The sequence below is a fragment of the Lissotriton vulgaris genome, chromosome 8, assembly GCF_964263255.1.
Source record: "Lissotriton vulgaris chromosome 8, aLisVul1.2, whole genome shotgun sequence".
Lineage (NCBI taxonomy): Eukaryota > Metazoa > Chordata > Amphibia > Caudata > Salamandridae > Lissotriton > Lissotriton vulgaris.
The window spans coordinates 1,522,904,740-1,522,924,841 of NC_141696.1; the positions used below are offsets into that span (position 1 = coordinate 1,522,904,740).

At 47.3% G+C, this 20,102-nt stretch overlaps 1 protein-coding gene across 1 annotated transcript in view; it reads left to right on the forward strand.

Moving 5' to 3' along the window:
- The window catches only part of LOC147699077 (sodium/potassium-transporting ATPase subunit alpha-1-like), a 3,282,495-nt gene that overhangs the window by 3,126,093 nt on the left and 136,300 nt on the right, over window positions 1-20,102 (forward strand). Inside the window, exon 25 of the mRNA XM_086936300.1 lies at window positions 15,719-15,864. Within this exon, the coding sequence (XP_086792426.1) occupies window positions 15,719-15,864 (146 nt within the window). The remainder of the gene's footprint in view (window positions 1-15,718; window positions 15,865-20,102) is intronic.

A 20,102-nucleotide genomic window follows, 5' to 3' on the forward strand; every position in this document is an offset into this window, starting at 1 on the left:
TAACGGACCATAAACCGTTAGTAGCCCTATTCTCGGGAACATCATCAAAACCACCACCTCGCATCGAAAAATGGCTGCTCCAGCTGCAGGAATATAACTGTAACATCGAGTACCAGCCCGGAGCAAAGAACCCGGGGAACTACCTCTCACGCCATCCCAGGCGAGCCACCCCGGAAGAAAGGGAGGAGGCCGAAGAAACAGAGGCATACGTCAAATGGGTGGTCGCGCGGTCATGCCCGCGTCCCCTATCCATAGAGGACATTGCGAATGCCACGGCTCAGGATGCATGTCTCCAGAGGGCCAAAGAGATCCTCCAAACGGGAAACTGGCATAAAGCCAAAGAGAGTTGGAAGGTGCTCACCCCGAGGCTCAAAAATCATGGAGAGCCTGCATCACGTCAGGGAAGAGCTCAATGAGGACGAAGCAGGGTGCCTGCTGAGAGGGCATCGCCTCGTGATACCTGTGGCCCTAACTGACCAGGTGGTACAACTAGCACATGTGGGACACCAGGGAATGGTCAAAACCAAAGCCCGGTTGCGGACAAAAGTGTGGTTTCCCCTAATGGACGACATGGTAGAGAAGGTGGTGAGGTCATGTGCCGCTTGTCAAGTTACAGGAGATGCTCCTCGGGAAGCCCCGATCATAGCGGAGCCCCGGCCCCAACGACCATGGGAGAGGGTCAGTATGGACTTTGGCAGCCTCCCGGATGGAAGGCATACATTGGTAATGATTGATGACCATTCCAAATATCCTGAAGTGGAGATAATAACAAGCCTTAATGCTGAGAGTGTCATCCCCAAAATAGAGAAGATTGTCGCAACTCATGGTGCCATGCGTGAGCTTCGCACAGACAATGGACCCCCGTTTCAAGGACAAGACCTGGCCACTTATCTGTCCTCCCTCGGAACTCAGCATCGACGAATCACCCCTCGCTGTCCTCAAGCCAACGGAGAGGCCGAGTGCTTTATGAGGACCCTGAATAAGGTCATTCGCATTGCCCATGACAGAAGCCAGTCAGTGGAGATGGCCATTTTCACTTTTCTCCGAAGCTACCGGCAAACCCCGCACTCAACCACGGGGATAGCACCCGCCCATGTCCTCATGGGGCGAGTGGTGACAGACTCCATCCCTCATCATCCCCGGTGGTCACCAGAAGGAGTGAATGAAGACAGAATCGCGAAGAAGAGGAAGGCCACCTTTGCCAAGATCAGCCAGAAGAGAAGGGCGGTGATGACACATTTCAGCAGAGGTGATGCTGTGCTGCTCCGCAACAGGGCAACCAGTGGCAAGTTTAGGCTGAACTATGAAAGAGGGCCATGGAAAGTGATTGGCGTAAAAGGCACCCACATCACAGCGGTCCGAGGACGGGAGACAGTAACCCGAAAGATATCACACTTCAAACGTTTCCATCCGGAGCTAACGGTATCCTGTCCTCCACCCGCTGCTAATGGAACTGAAACTGCAACCAATTCGCTACACCAGGAACTAACACCCAGCCAAGAGGTCACCCAGAGTAGCAACTCGAGAACAATTGTGAATGAAGAGGCGGGTGATGGCGCTGGGGCCCTAGAGGACCTGCCAGATCCGGATGGGGCCGACAGGGAGGCGCCAGGAGCGGTCCCAGTCACAGAGACAGTTGTTTCGAGTCAAAGAGGGTCGCAACACAAGCTGAGAGGAAACCCCACGCCCTCCTGCCGGCTACGCGACTATTTCACGTAAGACTGTTTCAAGATAAGATTACATGAGTGCCCAGTCTGTGATCATGTTCCACCAGTTCGGAATCATGTCTGGAGGCAGAAGGTGCTAATGAAGAACATTATGATGAACAGTTTGACAAAGTTGTTGTTGTTGTTTTTCCTTGTTTTAGGAGGAATGTTATGTTCCTAGGGATGGCCCGCCCCTGACGCCAGGGGCGTGCAGCGTTGGGTCATGTGACTTACTATAATAAAGAGAGGCCCCGCACGCACGTAGGAAGTCAGACGCGCGCACGGAGAGTCACCAAGTTATTCCAAGAGTCAGTCTCAGTTATTTCTAGGACCACCTGTTAGGCCTAGTTGGACCTAGATGCCCCGGAGTGTAGGCCCCAAGTTGTTACCCCTAAGGCTGCCACTCCCCACCTGCAGAACACAACAATCACAAGCCTTCTCCAAGGAGAATCGATGCCCGCAGCACTAGATTACCGACCCGGGGAGGATGAGACCAACAATACACCACCGTTGGGTACAGGGGCAGTTATGTGCAGGGTGCAAATAGCGGTTGGACGCCTAGTACAACTTAATGGTGATTCTTGAAATCGGAAAGTGGCTGCTTACAGGTAAGTAACAGCGGCTTGGGAGACCAGTCTCCAGGGGTTGAGACAAGCCCTAGGCACGGTCTAAAGCAGCACTAACAGTGCACTACGAACAGCACAGGTACGACCTGGTGCAGGGTGCAAACACAGCGTCAGGTGCCCAAAGCAAGTCAATGGAAAAAGGTCAAATTTCAAAAGGGCGGAAGAAACAGGCTAGGAGGCCAGTTGGGGGAGCCCAACACCTGGAGAGGCAAGTTGTGATGCTCGGGGACTTAGGGACACCTTTGTTCCTCTGCAACAAGGCCTAGGGCAGATGGGTGCATTGGTGCCTTTTGTTGTGGGAAATGTCTTACCGGGGCAGATCACATTTAAGGGTTCTCCGTGCAGAGGCTGCAGGTGACATCGAAGGAATCCAGGAGGAGTCAGCAAATGGTGGACTGGGGAACCTTGTTGGTGCCAGTGGTCCTCTTCAACGCGGGTGGAAGTGTTGTGTGCAGAGGTGGAACCGGTTGTCAGGTTTCACAGTTCTTCAGGTCATAGAGGCCTTGCTTGGAGGTTGTCCTTTTTGAACAGTTCAGCTGTTCTGTGGAGGTCTTGATCTTTGTTGAAGGCAGGCAATCCTCCTTAGGTTTTGGAGATCGCTGGACTGCAGGACGAGTAAACCTTGGTGCAGTTTTCAATGAGGGCTGCAGACATACTAGTGTGGATGGGGCCAAGTCACGTGCTTTCTGCAGTCTTTTGCGGCTATGTGGTGTACAGTTCTTCCTAGGTCCCGGAGCTGAAGTTCACGGAGCTGAAGTCCACGAAAGCCATTCATCGGTGGAATTCACTGAACTCCTAAAAGGTATGAACCTCTCTCAACATATTCACACCCCCACCCATCTGAAAGGTCATATACTTGACCAAGTCTGGACATCTAACCTCGACATCTCACCTCCCTCAGTCCTTCCGTGCTCCTGGTCCGACCACTACTTCATCTCCTTTCACCTTCATCTGCACACTCTGTGCCTTCCCCCCGTACTAAGAACAAGATGGCTCGCAATTGGAAAAGGGCCAATCTACTTGACTTCTACACTTCATTGGCCTCCACTGCACCCTCGCCGCTGTCCTCATTAGAGAATCAGGCTGAGAAACTCGACGAATGGCTACGTCAGGCTAGCGACAAAGCTGCCCCCCTGAAAACAATCAAAGATATGCGCCCCCATGACGCTCAACGTTGGTTTACGGACCAACTTAAAGCGGATAAACTCGCCCTGCGGCAAACGGAACGCCGCTGGCGACGCCACTATGATCCTCAGCTTAAACTCGTATACATTGAGACCTTAAAATCTTACAAACAATCTATCTTGGCAGCCAAGTCGGCCTATTTTTCACAAAAATTTTGAACTCAAATAACAAAACGAAAGACATCTTCTCAATTGTAAATGAGCTTTCCCTACCAGACAGAGTCACCCCCCAACCTCAGCCGACACAAATTCTCTGTGATTCACTCAACTCTTATTTCATAGAAAAAAATCACAACAATAAAACACAATATCCCTACCCCGGCATCTCCTACTCCTCCTCCTCTGCCCCCTTCAAATACTAGCATCTTGACTGAATTCCCACCTATATCTCTACAAGAGTTTTCCTCACTTCTTCATAAAGTCAGTTCGGGATCCCCCAATGATTGCTGCCCCCCGCAGGTTCTGAAAAGAGCCCTTCTTGCTTGCCCTGGCCCCCCGCTAGCACTACTCAACAACTCTCTTGCTACCGGGGTGGTCCCATCTTCCTTCAAGCAAGCTGCAGTCTTACCAATCTTAAAGAAACCCAATGCAGACCCTACAATTCTCAGCAACTACAGACCCATTTCCCTCCTCCCCTACCTAGGTAAGATCTTGGAAACTTACGTTACCCGCTGCTTGAGCTCTTTTATAGAGCAATCATCTTTTCTAGATCCTCAACAAGCAGGATTCAGACCCCTCCATTCCACCGAGGCGGTCATAGTGGCAGTCATGGACACCCTTAGGAAAGGAGCCGACAAAAACATCTCTCAAGCCCTTGTCCTACTGGATCTCTCAGCGGCATTTGACACGGTCGATCACACCATCTTGATCGACCGTGTCCACAATGCCGGCATCCAGGGAGTGGCCCTTGACTGGCTCAGATCTTTCCTTCACCAGTGCTCACAGCCCGTCCACCTCTCCACCTTTTCCGCTCCCTACACCTCCCTTCACTGCGGTGTCCCACAGGGTTCGGCACTATCCCCTATCCTTTTTAATTTATATCTCCACACACTTTTAGCCACCCTCCGTAACTCCCCAGTCACAATCTTTAATTATGCCGACGATCTTCAGTTAATTTTCCCCATAGACTCCCTCCCCTCCTCTCGCATCAACTTCCAGTCCACCATGCTAACCATTGCTGAGTGGATGTACCACAGCCACTTAAAGCTGAACCCCACCAAGACCGAGCTCGTCCTGGTGGGTGGCCCCAATCACCCATGGAATGCCACCTTCTGGCCTTCATCTTTGGGGACCGCACCCACTCCTGTGAGCTCAGTTAAAAGCCTGGGGGTGATCATCTCCGAAGATCTATCAATGAGACCTCACATCAACGCGGTCACTTCTGCCTGTTTCTTCCACCTCAGGCGTATCCGCAAGATCAGCAGGTTTCTTAACAAAGAAGCCCTGACCCAGGTTGTCATTCCGCTCATCACCTCCAGGCTTGACTACGCCAACATCTTGTACGCAGGAATTCCAGCATGTCACCTTCATCGACTTCAGTTGGTGCAGAATCAGGCTGCCCGCCTGATTTTCTGCCAGCCCAAACACCAGCACGTCACCCCCCTCCTCCGTAGTCTGCATTGGCTCCCTGTTTCCAAACGCTGCACTTTCAAACTGGCATGCACCACCTTTAAGGCCCTCTCGGACGCAGCTCCCAGGTTCATCACTTCGGCCTTATCCCGTCACATTCCTGCTAGAGCCCTTCGTTCAGCATCTTTAAATCTCCTTGAGGTCCCCAGATTCAAAAGAAAAAAGCACGGTGGCCTGAGTTTTTCTGTCCTGGCTCCCGCCACCTGGAACTCCTTACCCCTCTCTCTCCGTCTCTGCCCAAAGTACGACAGTTTCCGTACACTTCTAAAAACTCTGCTTTTTCAAGCGGCATATGACTAATCCCCACCCTGGATCAATGCTATATATATCAATGAGCGCCAAGAAACCGATGGTGATAGTGCGCGGTATAAATAATTTTAATAGAATAGAATAGTTCTGGGCTTGGGGCGGGGCACCTAAATGCTACATTTAGGGTAGTTTAAAGAAAGCCCGGGCGGTGAACTCCACTCTGTTTGACGGAGTTTGCTGCGTTGTCTGCACTCCGCCGAGCACGTGGAGTTCTGAAAATCTCCGATCAGTTATGTGGATCGAAGTTTTTTTCTCACTTGCGCTCCCCAACATCAAGTTGGCGAGGGGAAAGTGAGGAAATCCACCTCCTAATGAGATTTCCCAACGCAGGCGGTCGGATTTCTCAATGCGGGTGGTTGCGACCGCTTGCATTGAGAAAACGTCTGTTGAGAAAGTTGCCGCTAGTGTAGGAAATCAACTCGAGCTCTATCTTGCGCTGCACGTGGTGCCATTCGTGGTGATTTTCCAGCACAGGACAAACACCCGGTGCTGAAAATCAATGTGGACATGTATGACCAAGGGCACTCCCCGCTTGCGGAACTCCACGTAGTATGGAAGAGTTTTTTGTTCACACGGAACTCTGCGAAATCTGCCCAGGCTTAGTTCAAAGGGAGTGCCTGTAATGACCTACTTCTCTGTATGTTTTGGTGCGTCTGTCAGTCACCAGGCCTTTACTTACCACATCCTTTCTCAGGATCCAGAAAGACACCACATTTCACAATACTTACCCAAGAAAGGAATAAACACTGACAACATATAAAACCATTGCCGAGGAGCTCGCAAATAACAAGTCACAACACCTCCCCATCCGAGAGGGTACGCAGCAAATCACAACACCTACCCATCTGAGAGGGTACAAAGCGCATGCTCCTCCTAGCAATGTATTGGATAGAATAATTAGAATTTAGACATCCCTGATGGGAGCCGATTTCCATCCCATATCAACAATTACCCATTAGAGGGGAAGCGCCCATCCCTCTGTAAGTACTTGGTAAAAAAGGGTCCCGAACAAATTATACACTCCAATGGTTCTTTATTACATGATAATTGGATGACAAAAGAAAAGAAAGAAATAACTAAACATCACAGTAAACATTAGTAGCAATCATCAGCACATACATATACATAGAGCCTGAAAATAAAAGACATAGTTAGATACAATAAGTACACAAGGAACAACTCACCATAATCTTAGGCATCTTGTAATCTAAAGAAGGGTTTGTCTCTCTTTCCCTCTCTGGTTGGGTCAGGACTCTCTGTTCCACAAACACGACTGCACGTCTGCACCGTGATGTATCATCAGACCGCCAAACCACCAGACCAGCATCTCCTCATCTCTCTGACCCCCTTTCTCTAATATAGAATGCAGCTCTCCATCGAAGTTTCTAGCTAACTCCGCCTACAGTTCTCACTGGATTCCTGTATCACCTCGTACCAAGAGCACAACAATCAGCTGGCCAAGCGTTTTGCTATGACTCTGCACAAAGAGAGCACATTCTACCTGATAAGAACCGGTCCTCTCTGGTTCACTGCTAGCGAACAACACATGAAAACTAAAAAAATATAACCTCTCACCTAAAGAGGCTACGAAGATGGCTGCAGTTTAGAATATGGAGTTGCTCAAGCATAGGCCTCTACTACTTGGAAAACAGAATGATATTAGACCACGTCAAAGCCAATAGACTAAAGTCATAATTCACCTAACTCAAATCTATGCACTCAATCCCTCAGTATCCACTATGGAGCACATGTGTGCATCATGTTATGTTATGTTATGTTAAGTGGAATTTGTAAAGCGCGCTGACACCATGGGTTTCCTGGCGCTGTAGGACAGAGGTGGGGCTGAGGAGGGGAGAGAAGCGGAGTTAGCAGGGTGGGGGGAAGAGAAAGGTTTTCAGCAGCTTCCTGAAATGAAGGAGGGAGCTACTGGATTTGATGGTAAGGGGAAGAGGATTCCAGAAGTTGGGGGCCAGGAGGGCGAACCGACGGCCACCGAATTTGTTGGTTTTGGTTTTGGGGACTGCCAGCATGTTGAGATGAGCTGAACGGAGATTGCGAGTTGGGCGGTGTGGGTTGACAAGTGAAGTCAGGTAAACGGGGCTGGTGCAGTGGAGGGATTTGAACGTGATGCAGCCCAGCTTAAAGGCCGCCCTTTGTTCTATAGGTAGCCAGTGAAGCTTGTGCAGCAGTGGTTTAGCCGACAGCCATTTGGGGGTTTTGTAGATAAGACGGGCTGCTTGATTCTGCACGACCTGACCACCAACAACACTGTACCTTGACATCCCATACCTTCTATACTTTGGCAAGATTATTCTACTGAAAAACAGCAAGAGTATAGAACTGAAGAGAAATAGGCATATGCAAGACCATCCTACATTAAGGCTAAGGTAACATAGCACACTAAAGTCAGTACACAATGGTGGTGATCGAGGGTCATCACAGAGCATCAGACCACTAAAGTGGCTGATTCACTACAGTGCCTGGTAATAGGCAATGGACTACTTGCCTTAGGGGTAACTACACCCTGTAAATGCTAACTCCACATGGAGTGGGCACATCCCTCATCGGTATTGGTGGCTCTGCACTCGCCTGGGTTGAGTCATTCCTCACTGGCAGAACTCAGAAGGTGGCGCTCAAGCCTTTCAAATCAGAGGGTAAACCCCTACTGTGTGGTGTCCCGCAGGGCTCTGCCCTAAGCCCTCTGTTTTTTAACGTTTATCTCGCACCCTTGGCCGCAGTGGGGTCAGAGAGGTCTCTTACGCTGATGATACTCAGCTGATATTCTCTTTTAGAGACCACTCTGACTCCACCTTTGCCAACTTCCGCCAATGTTTGGACAACATCTGTGTCTGGATGACCAGCAACCACCTTAGGCTTAATGCTGACAAGACGGAAGTCCTGTTTTTTAACCAGAAAACTCCAATATCCCCCAGCCTGTGGTGGCCCACAGTACTTAACCCTGCGCCTACCCCTGTTCAATCAGCACGTAACCTTGGCTTTCAATTCGATGACTCACTCTCTTGCAAAGCGCAAATTAACAAGGTCACCTCAGCCTGCTTCGCGAAACTTCGCATGATTAAAAAGATCCTTCCTTACCTCCCCTTGGACGCCCGCAGAACGATCACTCAGGCCCTCATCACATCTCATCTAGACTACGCCAACAGCTTATATGCCGGTGCCCCTCAATATCTGATCGATCGTCTTCAGATCGTTCAGAATGCGGCAGCCAGACTGATTGGAAACATACCCTACCGTCAATCGGTTGCATCTTACTGCAAAGAGCTACACTGGCTTCCCATTGCTAGCCGCATTCAATTCAAGATTCTCACCCTCGCCTTTCGTGCTATCAACGGCCTTGGGCCAGGATACCTGAAAAAGCGAGTTGTAATATCTCAATCTGTCAGATCTCTGAGATCTAACAACTTACGCCTCTTGATTGCACCTCGCTTTCGTCGATCCAGAATGGGCGGCAGAGGGTTCAGCGTAATGACTGCTAAACTATGGAACTGCCTCCCACTCGACCTCAGGTTCTGCCCGTCTGAATCCATCTTCCGTAGTAAATTAAAAACGTGGCTGTTCTCCAGATTATGATTCTAGTCCTACAATCGGCCTGTTTCCTCTCCTTCATTCCTGAGTTTCTGTTTTAGCGCCGGGACACCCCTCCGGGGGTAGCTGCGCGCTGTATAAGCTACTTAAATGAATAAATAAATACATCCCTGATCCTGGTTGGCTAGTTTCTCCTCAATTCAAGATCAAGGAAAGTGAAACCTTGGGTCCACTTCAGGTCAGAGCACCTAAGGTGTGGCACTCGCTGGGAGTGGACACACCCTCTGTTCTCACAATTTTTTCCACCTGTCTTGCCGCTAAAAAGTGAGGCAAGGACAGGGGATGGGCAACTTCACTAGTTGTTGTTGTCAGTGGTCACATGACAAAGGACAGGAACCCTTTGAGGCTAGCTGCCCTAATGTGCTGTACCTGCAGGGGGGATGTATGAACCACCTCTGCCCACAGCAGGCTTTGTTTCTTTCCCACAACATTCTCACCTCAGTGGGTCAGGATCATGTCTAGAGGTGGCAGGCTGGTGGGTTGGTTTTCAGGGAACCTGTAGGAAAGTAGAATCTGCTTTCATGGTTACTCCATCTTTTTGCCTGAGTCAGTACAGTTTGACTTAGTCTGCTGGATGCCTGCTAATTAGGACCTCAGCAACTTTCTCCCCTAAATGTACTTGGTAAGTACTTTGGTACCTTCACAATTGTACTAAGGTACCCAGGGCATAGGTATACCAGGGGTCTCATATGGACTGCAGCATGTATTGTTCCACCCATGGGAATCCACTTAAACTGTGACTACAGGCCTGCTGTTGCAGCCTGTGTGAGTTGGTGCTTGCTTTCTTATATCTGAGATCACTGCACTTAACAAACTATGGGCCCAATTCACAGAATGAACTTAAGACTCAATCCTTAAACTTACCACTATTTTGGTATTCACAGAATTCACTTACTACTTTTGGTATTCACAGAAGTTAGGATTTTTTCTTAAGTTTGCTCACATTTCCAAGTATGCTCACAATCGTCTGTAATACTTGCTACCGGTCATACGGACGTAATAAATAACCCCCTAGTAATCCCAGGGGTAGAGAGAAGGGAGACACCCTTTATCCCCCAGACTAGGGAATTAGAACCTGGTAATGACTATGGGAAGAACGGGTATAAAAGGGTAGATGAGGCCCAGGGCAAGAACCAACTGAAAGAATCAGATCAACTTGGCAGGGTAAGAACAACAAACAAACACACACGTATCAACCTGCCACCTGATCATTTCCATTTACTACGGTCTTAATAGGGGTACCCGTTTTAGGAGAGGGAAGGTCAGAAAATTACTTTGAACTTAAAAATAAAGTTAGCCATTGGCTAAACAGGTATAGGCCGATTCCCCCATCCTTACATGGCAAAATTCTCCATGTCCGCAGACTAAGTTGGGTAAGGTAGGGGAAAAAAGATCAAGAAGGTGATTGCATTATAGTTAATTTTAAAGATAGGCGGGTGGTAAACCATATCAGCGGTTGGAGGGTAGGAAACCTTGAGAGCAAGATACAAACAGTAGACCTGAGTTATTTCTATCCCGTCCCCCAATGGCCCAACGCAATATGTATTTACAAAGCACGCAGAAAAAGTGGTATAGAGACTCCTATAATAATCAGTTTCAAGTCCCTACCGATTTGATGTTCTATATGCACAAGAAGGTCTTGAGGGAGTGGACAGACGGTGTGAGGAAACTCCCATCCCTATCACTCAGTACTCACCTGATGTAAGCAGAGGTGCAGTACCTATGGGAAATGGTGAAAATGAACTGCCCCCAGTAACAGTAATAACCGCCCCAGGAGATAGAATAGGAACGTCGTTACCAAATATTTCATGGGACATGCAGGATGTTAGGAATCACCCAGGGCAATTGGCAGCAGATGAGGAACTATACAGACAAAAAACTTTAGTCAACGAAGCAACCATATTAACTGGTGTGTTAAAAGGATCTACACAAATTAAACATACTAATGTTCACGATCTTAAAATACTTAGTTGGAACGTTGCTGGCCTTGAACCCAGATTAACGGACAAAGATTGGGTACACTTAATTTCTATGTATGACATAGTGATGTTCCAAGAAACCTGGGCTCCACATGATCTGCATATAGACAGGTTTCACTGCTTTAGTATAGCGGCTCATAATTCACGCTCTGGACGGGCAGTAGGAGGGCTGTTTGTTGGGTTCAGTATAATGGCTGGGGGGAGCTACAGGAATATAATTACCAATAACCCCAATATACAAGTCATCGAATATAAGCGCCAAGCCCCTTTTTTCTTAATACATTTTTATAATAATTATTTTTTTTCTGTTCCAAATAAGAATTTTTTTGCACTTTTAAAATGAATTTCCAAACTAGAGGACAGTAGTGCTAAAGGTGAAGGTTTGGAGATTGTATTGGGCGGTGATTTTAATGCAAATCTCCCAAAGGACACGCGGGAAATGGTAACAAAGCAGGGGGACCCAGCTAAGCGGAGGGGTTCTGAATTGAGAGCCCTGATAAATGAATATATCATGAGTAATGCAATGGACTTTGGTCATCAATCAACTGCCCAGTCTGCCCCCACACCTAGAGGAAGAATCAGTACTTCAACTATCGATTTCATTTTTGTTTCCACCGGTCTGGCGGACCGTATATTAGCAACGGACGTTGTGCCAACAGATTCTGGGTACCATAACCCAGTGACAGTCATTCTAAAACTAGCCCAACGACCTGTATATGGTATCATGCAGGGGGTAAGGGACATAAGTGTATCTACGGACCGATTGAGGTTGAAATGGAGAGGCTGAAATGGAGAGGCATAGATAAAGAAGAGACTATTAAGTCCTTATTAAGGGAGGAGCAGACATCAATCAATGTATGCTCCAATAAAATAGCCAGAGACCATGAAGTTATCACCCACTTTATTAAAATATGCTCTACGGTTAGATCCCTCCTATCAGTGCCTGCACCCCAGGGCCCAAAAGACCCGAGGTGGTTCGACTGCAATTGTTCAAAGACAAATAGGAATTTACGTAAAGCTCTTACCGAGATCCCTCGAATCAGGACAACTGTTAGTATGGCAAGGAAAGCCTATAAATTAGCACTAGAGAAACGGAGAGGCACACTCCTGGGCGAACGCTGGGAAATCCTGGCCAAAACCGCAGGGGGGAAACGTAGTAACATATTCTGGGCTGCGGTAAAAGAACTCCGGAATATGGGGCAACAACTAACACCAATAAGTTGCACTATTGCAAGTAGTGCTTGGGAACTACATTTTGCAAAAATTTATGCCATTCCACTAGATAGTCCAACCTACGAGATGCCAGAACATTTTAGTAGTCTACGGATACTCTGGGGGAAGTGGAGGAGGCAATCGCCCAGAGTCTTGGCAATAAGGCCCCCGGACCTGATGGGCTGCCTGTAGACCTTATTAAATGGAAACCTGACCTTTGGGCACCTATGCTCGTGAATGTTTTTAATAGTTTACCCAAGCGAAGATGCCCGAAACCTGGGAAACTAGTATAATTGTCCCCATATATAAAAAGGGAGACAGGTCTGATCCCGCTAATTACAGACCGATCTCTAAATATTTTGGGCTGCGTTATCTATAATAGAATAATTCTCTGGGCAGAGGAAAGTGGCATTTTATCACCATGTCAATTGGGATTCAGAAGTAGGGTCGGCACAGTAGAACAATGTTTAAATCTTAAATGAATCATTGATAAGTATAACATTGCTCGCTCTGCCCTGATCTACTTAGCATTTATGGACCTGTCATCCGCTTTTGATTTAGTTAACAAGTCCAAGCTTTGGTCTATTTTATTGGGTTACGGACTGGATGATACACTGGTTCATTTTTTAGCTTTTTTATACACAGATTTAAAATCAAGAGTGAGAATAGGAATGGGAGGGGAATTATCCGGGCCAATAAGAATAGGAAGGGGAGTTAGGCAGGGGTGCGTTTTAGCACCACTGCTTTTTATTATTTATATTAATAGCCTTAGTAATTACCTTGAAAACTCCACACTAGACGTTCCTATAATAAATAGCAAACTTCTACCCACTCTTTTTACGCAGATGATGCGGTCCTTATGGGCCGCACCCCTAACTCGCTGCACATTTTAGTAAAAAGTTTTAAGACATTTATGGATGAATTAGACCTGTGGGTTAATTTAAAAAAATCTTTTATAATGTCCTGCGGCCCAGGGAAAAGACCGTTGAACTCTATACAGGTAGGGGATGAAAGACTTACCGCTACTCAAACGTTCCCATATTTAGGAGTGGCCTTTGCTGTGAATAGCTCGTGGTCTGGGCATTTGGCCCAGGCCACGAGCAAATTCTCAAAGGCCATTAACTCTATTTTAAGTATCCCCAGACCGAAGAGATCCGGAGCCACAAAAGCAATTGTTAAAATGTTTAAATTACAATGCGTGCCTGTAGCTACCTATGGGGCAGAAGTATGGGGCACTGGAAATAATTGTCACATACAACAAGAAGGAAACCGGTTTTGCAGAAAGTTGCTAAGCTTACCAATCTCCACATCTAACTACATTGTGCAAAGTGAATTAAATCTACATTTTGTTTCAGATTTTATTGGTGCACGACCGGTGCTATTTTGGCATTCGATATGGAGGAATAGCTTAGCCACTCTGATTCAAGACATAATAACCGACTGCCTAAGTTGTGACAGGGGGATGGAGATCCCATGGCTCTCGTTCGTCCACAAAAGTCTGTCCAAGATAGGGAAAGATAACATTTTCACTAATACAAGCAATGTTAATATGGTGAAAAAAACTGAATTGAAGGAAGCACTCTATGCATTTTATACAACGGCTCGAAATAGAATAGATTCAGAGAAAACTACAGTAGTTAGGTATATGGATATGGAACTATACAGATATCCCCTAGCACTGTACCTAACTGTACCAATGACGCATTGGGAAAGAAGTCTCCTGTTTCGATTAAGGGCTGGATCCATTAGATTCCTGTTAAATTTTCCACTGGGTTTCCACCCCAGACTAAATAAAATAAGCTGCCCCTGCAATGGGCTAAGTAAACAAAGTGACATACATTTTCTTTTCTCATGTAATTTTTATCTAAAATATACCAAATGGCTTTTAATCCCATTTTTTTAAAAACATAAACCTATTACTTTGGATGAATCTTATCTGTTGCTGCATACCTTGTAAAATGAGTAGATAATCTGCCGCACTTGCACTTTCCTAAAAATTGCTGTTTGCACTCGTAAGATGATGGATAATGCTTAAACTTGAATCATCAGTGCTTATATGTATTCATGTTAAATATATATAAATATATATGTGCTTTTATGAATTCTTGAAATTCGAATAAAGAATTTTTAAATGAATTAAATTGAATTAAGTCGCCAGTTCATGTACTCATTATAGCATCCTGTTAACTTACATTATCCAGGAATTTACATGTTCAAGCTAAACCAAAGATTGAAGATCCTCTGCTTTCTGATCAGTTGTTGAGGCTGACGAGGGGTAGCCATTGATCTTTTAGATGGATGGTCATTGTGTTTGGTTGTCATTGCTTTCTCAGAAGACTCAGTTTCTTGTTGTGATTCCTGGTTTCTTCTATTTCTTGACACATTTTTCCATGCTTTTTTCCATTGCATATGACTTGCAGCATTTGTTTGATCCTTTTCACCCATCAGTTTCAATCTTTTGTGAACCTATATCTTGCTACATTTCTGCAGCATCTCAAACTCTTTTCTGTCCAGCCTCAGTTGATATTAGCTTTTCTTTGTTGAAGGAGTCCTCAGATTTTGTAGTTAGCATCAGTCTGTTAGGAGGTAAAGATCTTCTGCTACCACCTACTTCACTCATGTTTACGAATTTGAATCAACTGAAAAACTGAAACAAAACAATATTAAAATAAATTACCAATATGATGTCTGAAGCATGTCACTTTAGAGCTGCCATTTTGGAAAATGGCAGAAAGGTTGCTCTGAGGAGTTAATTTCTGTCTCTAGCACGTGCTACATGATCCACAAAACCTGTGTTTTGACACAAAAATGAAGTATATAAGTCTCATGGTTCGTGAAATATTACATCACCACTGCAACACACCTGCCATTTTTAAAAATGTCATCCAAAAAAATTCAGGCTGTATTAAAAATGTCTACCCAAGTTAAATTACTTCTCTAATGATACAAAAACACAAATCAAAAATGAAAATCTATGGACAATAATTTTTGAGGGGGATATCAAGGGGCCAGGACTACTCCTCCTTCACCTCCAAGCTTGAATCTGGCTTATGCACAAAACGTGTGATGGGCACAGCACAGTCTGTGAAAGGTGAGTTTTAGAAGTAGGGCGAGAGGCAGGACCCCCTTTTGTGTTCGAAGCACCCTGACTCCCCACCAAAAGGAACATAGAAAGAATCGGAGGCACCACTGGCTTCCGAAACCTTGATCCATTGGGCATCAAAACACAGCACTATCATTGTGAGGTCCCCCTGACTATAGAGACGTACCATATCAAGGAGTACATAACACCCCCTTTCCAGTTCCAGTTCCAGTTCCTGCGTAGGATCAGTGGTGCAGCAGTGAGCTGAGAACCCTTCAAGAGTCCAAGTGCTGGACATGCTCTCATACCCGCTGATCACTGCTCTACAGTAACCCATTGCGCATCTAACAAATTCTCATTTGATGTATTTTGCTGCTTTTTCTAGGTATGATTCAAGCCCTGGGAGGTTTCTTCGCTTACTTTGTCATCTTATCAGAGAACGGGTTCCTGCCTTGGACTCTGGTTGGCATCCGAGCCACGTGGGATGACCATTCGGTCAACGATGTAGAGGATACCTATGGACAGCAATGGGTGAGTTGCCACTTTTGCTCAAGTCTTAGCTCAGCTCAGTGTACTCTTTGTTGAGAACTAGAATGGTGGTTTCCACATCTGCTTTCAGACTTGAGCCCACATCAGGGCAGATAGGCGGTGATAACGTCCCAAACATATCCTAAGCTGTGTGTCCAGATTCCCTCATGCTTGATTAACTGCTGTGCCCGACTTCAATATTTGTTTGCCTGAGCCCAGGAATTTATAGAATGTTGTTGTTCTTCCAGTTAAGCTGTTCTAAAGTTCTAATCCAGACAGAATCATTAGGATGGATGTTAGACCTGACATCATTGGCTTGAGTCTCTCCTCCATTTTTTCTGTTTGCCTCTACTGTTTTACGATGTTTTGCTGGTATATGCTTTGGGCGCCGTGTCACTGCTGATCAGTGCCATAGCGCAAGTGCTCCCTATGTTAAAATGATGTATCTATGGTATCCATGTTTGGCTTATTTGGTTTACTGTCAGTCCCTAGTCTAGTGCACCAGGAGTGCCGGGGCTTGTAAATGCAAACGCCGCTCGTGGGCTTGCAGCACGTGTTGTGCCACCCACAGGAGCGGCCGTGTAAAAGAATGTCTACGGGTCGGTCATTGCGAGACCCACGTGCAGTCTTGCACTGTCACGTCGGCTGCGCAGGTATACCTACTTGCCAGCCCCTCCAACCTTCCCTTAACTTCATGTTAGTCACCCCTATGGTAGGCCCATGGGCAGGGTGCATTGTAAGTGTAAGGTAGGACAAGCCTGACCAAGTTGGCATGTCCTGATAGTGAAGTGCCGCCATCTTAGGGCTTCACTATTGCGAGGTAGCCTGCTCTCCGTTGGATAGAATGGGCCGCCGGGGTTATTAACGCTATAATCCTAGCTGGCTCGGGGAGCATGGTGCAATGTCGAGTTTGGTATCCCTGAACTCGGGGTTTAATTACGCATCCGTTGGTGTGGATGGTTTTTGGACTCGGGGTTCGAAAATAGCACTTTTAGAAAGTGTCTATTTTCTTGTCTAACCATATCTGGTCTCTGCTGGTCTTGCGTGTGTGTGACAGGAGCTGGGTGGCTCCAAGAGGTCTGGATGAGTCAGTGTGGGATGAGTGGGACATTACGTTGAGAGTAGGGGGAGAGTAGTTGTTGATAGCCTGCCTTGCCTGATACAATGCTGGCTCCACCTCCTGCCGAGCGACGGATGGCTCTGTACCTGCCATGGACGATCCTGGCCCCACCTCCTGCCAGGAGGGCGATAGCTCTGCTCCTGCCAGTGTCAATGCTGGCTCCACCTCCTGCGGGGCGTCTGAGGACCCGGCCCGGCTCAATGAATAGGCCAGGTGCTACTGCCTAGCTCCACCTACCGCAGACCCAGGATGTTGGGAACCCCCCGGCATAGACAAAGGGATCAAAGACGAAAAGGGGTATAAGAGAAGGACCCCTGAACCAAGAATTTAGATCACTTCTGACAAGGAACCCTGTAACCAAGGACAAGAAGCCTGCTGATCTAAAGGACTGCTTACCCCTTCTGCCAGTGTGCTGTTGTTGGGGGAATCCTGCAGTGCTTCTTTATTTTTGCCAAGGAACCAGGAGAGAGGAACTGTGTGTGTACTCTCACGCTTGCTAAGAAAATCTCCAAGGACTGGAAGAGTGCCAGTCTCCTGCTGAAGTCACAGGGCTAAAGGACTTCACCTGCTACAAAGTGCTATCTGCTGGAAGTGTGAATCCAGCATCTCTGAAAGAACCAGCAACCACGACGATCGGACGCTGGGCCCAACCGACGCCAGCAGCAACGCCAGTGAGTAGGAGTACGGCTCTAACTCCAGAGGACCTCGTGTCTGCCCCGCTGCTGATCGCATCAACCGTGTGCCCTTCGACGCCGTGAGCGCTGCTCACTCTGTGCAACTGCATCATCGACAACGCCTGCTGTGGCCTGATCGACACCGAAGACGCGACGCCGGATTGCTCGACGCCGCTGGTCATCGTGTGCTTCATTTTCCTAAGGTACTGTGTTGTTGGGGGTCCGTGTGACTCCAGGCCCGACGCAGCGCTCCTCGCGGTCGACGCCGAACCTGTGGATTATCTCTGCCCAGCGTTGTGTAGCTCCCGTGTGAGTTACCCTGTTGCTAAGAACTGTGTTTCCAAGACGAAGATTTGCTTGATACTAAAAGACTCTTGTGCTAAAGAAGAAACTACCTTTGAACTATCCTTTTTCCTTCCCGAACGTATTTATTCCGATTGTGTACAGTTTTGCCGTTATTTTGGTCTTGTGCTAAGTCTTATATAAAAATACTTATTTTTATAATACTACGGTGTCGTGTCCATTTGTAGTGTATTCACTGTATTACTGTATGTAGTCATAATTGCTTAACGCACAGCCTCTGAGATAAGCCTGTTCTGCTCTGCCAAGCTACCAAGGGGGTGAGCAGGGGTTATCGAAGGGTGTGATCCCCTTGCCCTGACTAGAAAAGGAGTGTCCCTATTTGTCAGAAGTGTATACCTCTGCCAACTAGAGACAGCCGGTTCTAACATTGGTGGCAGCGGTGGGATTTGGACCTTGCATTTATGACCCATGTACAGTGATTAGTGTGCGCTACGTAGTGAAAGCAGACCATAACGCAGTCACAATCTGATTCGGAAGGATCCTATTTTTGTTCTCCGCTTTCCTGAAACTTGATTTTCTGAACACTGCCAGTTTCATCATGAGTGACAACGGAGTCACTGCCCCTGCTATCGTTGTTGTTGAAGAGTTCGAGAGGAGTAAGCTGAAAAGATATAAGAAAGATGAGCTAAAACACTTTTGCAACCAGTTTGAAGTTCCTACCACCGGCCTCTCGAGAAAAGATGATTTTTATAAAGCATTACAGGCCTGGTGGGAATCCAGAAATCCCTCTGATGTGGTGGTGGTACCCACAGAGGAAGGGGATGAGGAGGTGCCGGTGAACGGACCTGTGGCCTCTCCCGGAAGCAGTGTTTCCTCCAAAGGTCTTTCCCCTGAAGAAAGAGAAGAAAGGGCGAAAGAGCGAGCTTACAACATGGAGATGGCAAGGCTAAAGATAAATGGACAGTTGGAGTTAGAAAATGCGAGAGGTAGAAGGGAAGCTGATTTAGAGATCAAAAAGTTGGAGTTTGAACGAGAGAAGTTAGCTTTGGAGCGTGAAGCCAGGTTGAGGGAACTGGATATCCAAGCTAAAAAGTTAGAGTTGAATCCCTCTGGTGCCAGCATTCCATCCGAGCCTGCAGAAAGTAAGTTTTACTTCCCGAAAGATGTGATCAAAGATTACAATAAGAATGAAGATATTGGTCAATGGTTTAAAGCATATGAGTTAGCATTGTTGGCCCACCAGGTCCCTGAGAAGAATTGGGGAGCGGGGTTGTGGGGTCGCTTTGTGAATGAGGGAAGAGATACCCTGTTAGACATGCCTGTTGCGGATAGGATGTCGTATGCTCATATGAAAGATGCTTTAATGTTGCGATATGGTTTAACCCCCGAGCAGTACAGACAAGCTTTTAGAGAATGTAAGAAGTTGCCTGGTACGACGTGGGTTGAGTATGTGTCTTATTTTTGCAGAGCCATGGATGGTTGGGTAAAGGGCAGCAAAGTGGAAAGTTATGAAGCTCTCTATGATTTGTTTGCGTGGGAGCACTTGTCTAATAACTGTTTTCCAGAGCTGCGCCAGCACCTGATTGATAGCAAGATATCTAACCCTAGAAAACTTGCTGAGGAGGCGGACCGCTGGGTCAGTACCAGGGTCCACAAGGGTCCAGTGGGAGACTCAGCCAAAGGTGGGCAGGGTCCCCAGCAGAAGAGTGGGGGGGGACAAGGGAAAACAGAAGGAGTCTCAGAAAGGGCCCCAAAGTAATCCCCAAGGGAACCAAGGGAAGGGTTCCCAGCCTCCCCCTGAGAAGAAGTCAGGGGCCCCGACGGGTAAACCTGTTCATAGGGGCCCCCTAACCTGCTACGGTTGTTGGCAGGTGGGACACCGGTTTTATGACCCCCAGTGTCCCAAGAAGGATTCGAATGCACCGCCGCGTGCACCCCCTCGTCAGTTGGCAAGTGTAGCCTTGGGAGGGGAGGAGATGGTTGTCCATGGTGGGAGGGGTCCCGCAGAAATGTCCCTGGTCTCGCTAGGAGACATGCAAATGGTCCCTCCACCCCCTCTGCCTAGTAACACTAGTAAATATAGGCAGTGGGTGACCATTAATGGCCATAGAGTGGAAGCCCTCAGAGACACCGGATCGAGTGTG